Below are 6,991 nucleotides of genomic sequence, written 5' to 3' on the forward strand. Positions count from 1 at the left end.
GATATAATGTATAGGCCTGGTGGGTTCAGGGTCTTTCATCTTACATCTGCCTGCGAGCAGGTTGGAGGTGCAAGATACCTGAGCGGGTAATGTTAATTTTACCTGTGATCCTTTGAATAAATCAGCACTGTTTTGAAGTTACTTGGACTGTCTCGTCTCTCAGAGTTAGCAATGCTAACAAGAACCAAAGACCAACAAAACCCTTACTATAAGATTCTTCTGTAGGGTGTATCAGAGGCTACAAACAACCTGTATGGAGTATTTGTTGTAGAAAATATCAAGGTTGCTACTGAAAACGACAGGATGTTGTTGTACGGAGTACACGTGTCTTTCTCCACTCTACAGGACACTACGCTTGCGTTCTGTTTGGTCACATCTGACCAGACAGTGCTGGGAGGATATCACAGCAGCCTTTCCAGGGGCAGGCTGGCTGGACATGCAGTCAGTCCCTGCTGCTCCAACATGCAATGAGTAGTGCTCAGTCTCAGACCGAACACCTGCTGACAGGCGTCTCAGAGCTGCTGTCTCATCTCTTGTGGAAACTGGGGCTGTGAATGATCTGAGACAGCTTTCCAAATGAGTGTATAATGTCCATGGATTCTTCTGTTTGTGCGGCAGTCAGCCCTGGCTGGTCAGGAAATTCTAGCCCAGGTGGTGAGATGTGATCCAGGGTGCTGATTCTGGGGAGGAACTGGGCCAAAGCTGGGACCCCTCGGTCTCGACCCTGCAGCCTTTGCCGGTGGTTTCCCAGACTGAGCAGGGCTCGGTGCTTGTCTGAGATGTAAATGTTGTAGCCATCAGGCAAGATCTGCTCTCTGAAGGTGCAGTTGTCCCTGCTGTAGTTGTGCTGGGACAGAGGGACAGACATTCACTTGTATAAAAGGATGTTCTACAATTAACTGAGTTGTTGAGATGGAATTCAAGTGACCTATATATGATCTGATATATTAGATTTTGTTCAAATTAAGTATTAAAAACTACTGGTGATATTAAAATTACAAATTGCTTGTAAAAAATAAGAGCACATTTGTTTTTGCAAAATAATATATCATAGAAAAAAACCCTTTTTGTTCATGCCAGCACAATCTGGTAGGACCACACTGTGGCTAATATTAGCTAAAGTTAACTGATATGGATAAATATGGGCCTGTTTTGATGAGTGGCTAATGTAAAGACCTCACTAGGGGTGCATATGCCTAAATTAGACCCATGTGTGGAAGAAATTAATCAACAAAAATTTAATTGGAAACTATTTGGCTGATTGATTTTTCATTTAAGTAATTATTTTTTGCAAAGATTCTCAATATTTTCTGGTATATTATATTACATTACATTATAAAGTAAGTTAAAAGGAGTAAGGGCCCATATTTATCAAGCATCTCAGAGTAGGAAATCATTCCTAACTGGCCAAAAATTATTCGGTCCTACTTTTAGTAGTGGATATAAGAGCAATTTATCAACATTCTTATCTTAGGAATGGTGCTCAGACAGAGATACACAGGCTTAGTGGGAGGAGAGATGTTTTACTTAGACTTTATGACACTGAGCTTGTTAAAAAAATTGAGTTTGGCCATAGATGGGGTAGTTTTAGTGAAAGATTCAATTGCTCCAACAAAAGGAAGAACACATGCTGACTGAAACTAGTCAGTGCTATAGGCTACACGTTTTATTAACAAAGCAGGTGCAGCAACAGTGCTGATCTGAGCCTGCCAAGGCTGATGGTTTTGCTGTAATGAGACCTGATCACTCTTACAGCTCCACTAATGATGCACCAATTCATTCATTTCCACACAACTCTAACACAAACCTACAGCCTATTACAAAGAGGGAATCATTATAAAGCACATTACAGTCTACACATGAAGCCTTCACTTGACAAGTGATGCTGATATTGGCGTTTCTATTTCTCACTGTATAAAACTACAAACCATGGCAGCCAGAAAAACTACAACGCGCAAGTAGAATGACGCCTTGGTGGCTCTGAGTGTTGTAAAACAGTGACTTCACACTCATTCTGGGGAGTGGAATTTCTCCTAGTAGGACACTTTTAAGTCCTATTGTGAGGTAGGACCTTTTTATTCCTATAGCTTTCAGCCTGGTTCCTAGGAAAGAATCTGTGGCACTTGATAAATATGATCCCAGATTGCAACATGAAATTAAAATCCTGAATTAAGACTTCATGGGTGGTGGTTTTAGATAGAAGGCCCCTTTCACCAAATAAACAAATAAATGAAAACCTTAAGGCTGCTGCATGTCCTTTGATGGCTGTTTATTTTGTCAGAAGAGACCCATTCAGGTTTTTCACTTTGCAAACACACCCTACCCTGCACCACGCTGGACAAAGGTTGATGAACCAGTCAACTGAATGAATGACTGACTGTTATGCAGTGTTTGTCTAACATCTGATTGACAACACAGGAAAATTACCTCAGCTCAACAGTATTTCAGAAATGTTTAGAAAAATTTCTTAACTACATTGTATCCATTTTGGATAAGCATTTTGAGACACCTGGCTAAATTTAGAAGATGCAATTTATCAAAAGATCACCATTGTTATACACTTAGTATATGTAACAACAATTAATTAATGGTGAGAAATAATCAATTATTCTGTAAAATAACTGAATATTCATTTGAACTCTAAGCACTGGCTTTAGCTGAAATATCAAAGTCAGAATCCAGTGGTATGTCCTGCTGCCGTTTTGGCCACTTAGCTGACCTCTTCTGTTGTACTGATGACATTTAACCTGTGAGGGTAACCTCTGAAGGCTATTTTTGAGCATACAACATTCTTATCTAGACATGCAGAGGGAAACAAATAACAGCCTGTTAACTAAGGTTATGTTCCTCAGGTAGATTTACAGTTATTTGCATTATTACAAATGTCAGTGTGATTTTGGAATGAGGTCAATAAGGCTTCTTATACCAAATTTAGCCTCCCTCCAGTGGCACCTAGAGAAATTATTTAGCTGGAGGGCCACATGGGCCCAGTAAAAGTCATGGGGTGGCATACTACAAAGGCTAAGCAGCACAGAGGAACTTCGGGCTATGCAGGTTAAAAGGAAGGATATTATATTATAGTGTACAATAAAATAAAGTGCATACTGTTTCATTGTATAGTTGATCTCACGTGAATATCAGACTATGATACTCACATTAGATCAATCAATTAATTATTAATTCCAATTCAAATGCATCATCAGCACTAAGTCACAATGTGAACAGACTGACTTGTCAGGCTGGAAAGCAAAGCGCCAGCGCTCACAGTAGCAGCTGAACTAGACCGTGTGGTGATTTTAACTCACCACCCATCAAGTGATATTTGTGCTGACAGATATTCAGGGATAATGACATTGTAAAATGAATTATGGACTGAAACTGAACGTCTGATTCAAACTATGACAATAGAAATGGTGAAGACACATTAACCACAGGTTATTATTATTGTTCATATGAGCCATTTAGCGTTCCATATGCTCTTTTTATAGTCTGAGATTTGATTAATTTAGTTTGGTGGGTTTATCTAAAATTAACATTCTAATTTTTAAAAAATTTAAACTGAATTAAATTTAATTGTTTTGTTCTCTTTTAGGTCTTTGTTTTTGATGAGGGCTAAGTCTCAGTAAAACTAACAAATTATTTTAATCAGGTAATTTTAATTAAATGTTTCATTTGAGAATGTTCCATTTCAGCCAAATCACCCATTACAGATCTCTTGTAAAATGTCACATCTGAGCGCAGACATCATAGCTTGTTAGCAATTTGATTAATATCTACAAGGTAAATCATTTTAAGCTGGTTCAGCTGAGGGGCATTATTTCTATTCTGATTTATTTCTGCTGCACTGAAACCATGAATTAACTCAACTTCAACAGTTATTTTAATGTTGTTTTTTTTAATGTAAAAAGTAAATGTACCTTTTTTAAAATGTAAAAATAACTTAAAAGGTAGAAAGTGAAATGAACTTGAGAAAAAAAAGTTCAATGATCAAATATAGTGAGTTGAAACTCATTGCACACAGATTTACTTTCCTTTTCTAATCCTCAATTTTAAGTTTAGCTACGAGTGTTAAAGCCGTGGAGAACAGAGTCGGTACAAAGACAGAATCTGAGGTTGGTCAGTGACGCCGTTAGAATCTAAGTGTACAGGTGTCGGGACTGGGCTCCGTATTAACCTTGATCATGGTTTGCATCATTTTAGTTTTTATCACTTTATTTAACATGTATTACAGACAGACATGGTTTCCACAGCAAATGGGTGCATACTGGCAAGTCTGATAGTTTTTGTTGAATGAACTGGGTGACTTCACAACAGTGCAGTTGTTAAAATCTTGACTTCAAGTCAGAGTGACCTATAAATTCTAAGGTAGCCTGAGAATTAAAACTAGACATTCTAAGTTGAATAAACTAGAAATTAACAAAACTTAGATATTTCCATTAAATTAATGAAAAAGCTGATTCCACTAAATTCCTGTATCATGTGTTACACTGCACTATTATCATTCTACAGTGGTAATTAGACAAAATGATGCTTTACCTCACTTGACATTTTAGCTAATAATTGACATGTGACTTTTCATAAACATTAACAAAAGGAATAAATAAATTATTGAAAAGCTTTTGAACTTTAATACAGAGCAGATTCAGACCTAATCTGGCAGCAGGTTGTTCCTTACCGATGAGTACAGCCTTCCATCGCCTTCTATGCAGAGAAAGCGTGCGGTCGCTACTCCTCTGATGACAACAAAGCCTGAATCCACTGGACGGATTTCCAACAGACCTGTAGTTCAGATGCTCATCAGAACCAAGCCTACTCTAGTCATCGGTGTGATTTGCCAGCAAACTTGTGTGATTTAAAATGCTGTACTTACTGTGCAGAGTTTGGACCGCAGAGCCGTGGATCCGTCCATCCCCACTGATCAGCAGGTGAAGTCCTGGCCTGGCGGCATAGAGATGCCTGAGCCGAACCACCTGGCTCCAGCCATGGTCAATGTGGGGCCCCTGGTCTGTTAGTGGTATGCAAACAACTCCAGCAACAAAAAGGACACTGACAACAGTAACACTGGCCACAAGCAGAAGCATGATTTTGTCTAATTATCTGTACTTGCTGTGTTGCTGTCCCCTACTGTTGCAATGTGAAGCTGGGCTCATCCCAACCCAACCTTTTAAATGTAGCCCTTATCAGGTGCAGATAACCCTCTTTATTAAATCCATTTCCTAGAAGCTGAACATGACACACCCCTTTCATGACGTCCATCTGAAGGGGTGTGTCACGTAAGCTCATTCAGCTCCAGGGGCCCTTGTCATGTCAGTACAAACTGCATTCAAAACTCTGACAACTTTTGGTGGCATTAAATATCTGCTAAGCTGATTGATTTATTAAATACAACTCATGGCATTTTCTGAATGGGCAGGAAACAATTTTCACCTCTACATGCATTGTGGTTTTACCCATTCCAATATTAGCTGCTTTAAAAACTGCACTTACTGTTTGGCTAATTATTTCATGTTGAAGGTACCTGGAGACTCTAAAGCCATAGTTAGCAATTTAACCATGCACTGTGTTTAGACTTGCTGCTACTTTGTAAATGTGTAAACATACTGTAATGCTGTTAGAAAGTGATTTGGAATAAATGCTCATTGCATTAGGTAACTTACATGGGGTCTGCAACTGCTGCCCCTGGGGTGGCCTCAGGCAGCCTTCACTCACATTGAGTGAACATTGTCCCTCTGCTATAAAAGCACATACAACAGTATATGCATACCACAAAGTTTCCTGGAGATTACATTGCACGTTTAGTACTTTATGCTCATAATATTTACATACTTTAAATTCTGCGCTTGTACTTGCAATAAAGCATTTTTGCAGTTTTGCTTCTTGTGCCTAAGTAAATGATGTAGGCAGTAGTATTAACAGAGGTATTAGTAGTAGTAGTAATGGTAGCAGTAGTTGTATTAAGATTATTTTTACTGTTGTAAGTTAAGAGTAGTCTGACAGAAGAAACAGTTCCAGTTAAGTAACCCTTGGCTCATACCTACAAACTACGTCTTACACTGATGCCCATGTTGCATAATTATGTTAGAGTGCTACAGTTCCAAGTGCACTCTGTGCAATTGCAAGTTTTTTGTTTCTTTTTATTTGTGGACAGGGTAAAGTCTACAGACTGGTCTGAATCCAGGCAGAGCTGTGAGACTGGGTCACTGCACAATGAAATAATAGATTTCTTTCCACACTTGTTTCTAGCCTGTGCTTCCTTTGACCTGCCGTACATTTATATAGAAAGTAAACTGCAATGGAGAGCACACACCAGCATTTGTTAAAGTGCAGTTTAAAGCACAGGATTCAAAGCCTTAGGTTTTGTTACATTTATAAATTTGTAAATTGATCCTCTCTGAAGGAAGACAGCATTGCTGCCTGTGTGTTAAAGCACTCTGACAAGTTCTTCCCCTCTGGCTGGAATGTGTGCACAGCTTCTTCACTAGATGGCAGCAGAGAATGTGAATGAATCTGGTCAAACCATGAAAGAAACACTGGGATTTGGGGGAGAAGAGGACTCTAAAATTCAAGTTTGTTTTATTTCTCAAACACAACACAATGGATCCAGAATACTTTACAGAAAAATGAATTAACACAGACATTATACATAGCTACAATAACCACATACTGTCATATGCAACCACTGTGTACTGTATTTTCAGAGCATTAGAGCATGGTCCTATTTTTTAATTAAAATGATTAGACTTGGCCTGACAACATGTACATGTCCACATTGTGCTTGACTGACACGTACCTCACTCTTCTGTCACACTGAAGAGTCCAGGGAAAGTCCTGGGCATAGTAGCTGGATGGAAAATTGCAGCTACTGGCATGTTTTCAGTTTGACAGTACAGATCACTGAGTGTAGATTGATAGACAAAATTAGCAATTTTATCCATTTCGAGATACAGTTACAACAAAATAAGGTGTGAAAAAGGTGAAAGGGGCTGAGTAC

At 38.8% G+C, this 6,991-nt stretch overlaps 1 protein-coding gene across 1 annotated transcript; it reads right to left on the bottom strand.

The window, feature by feature from the left end:
* Nucleotides 1-526: 526 nt before the first annotated feature.
* fgf19 (fibroblast growth factor 19) lies at nt 527-5,081 on the bottom strand. The gene is made up of 3 exons (XM_020613698.1): nt 4,871-5,081; nt 4,676-4,779; nt 527-847 (listed from the first exon to the last, which is right to left on the bottom strand). The coding sequence occupies exons 1-3, from the start codon at nt 5,079-5,081 to the stop codon at nt 527-529; spliced, it is 636 nt and encodes a 211-aa protein (XP_020469354.1).
* Nucleotides 5,082-6,991: the final 1,910 nt, after the last annotated feature.

Source organism: Monopterus albus, unplaced genomic scaffold (genome assembly GCF_001952655.1).
Source record: "Monopterus albus unplaced genomic scaffold, M_albus_1.0 scaffold137.1, whole genome shotgun sequence".
NCBI classification, from domain to species: domain Eukaryota; kingdom Metazoa; phylum Chordata; class Actinopteri; order Synbranchiformes; family Synbranchidae; genus Monopterus; species Monopterus albus.

What these genes read in the sequence shown, in the direction of transcription:
- fgf19 (XM_020613698.1), bottom strand. Translation starts at nt 5,081, where the DNA reads ATGCTTCTGCTTGTGGCCAGTGTTACTGTTGTCAGTGTCCTTTTTGTT. An exon ending in TGCGGTCCAAACTCTGCACA is followed by an intron (nt 4,780 to 4,870) that starts GTAAGTACAGCA and finishes TCTGAACTACAG; the next exon opens with GTCTGTTGGAAATCCGTCCA. An exon ending in ATGGAAGGCTGTACTCATCG is followed by an intron (nt 848 to 4,675) that starts GTAAGGAACAAC and finishes CCTCTGTCCCAG; the next exon opens with CACAACTACAGCAGGGACAA.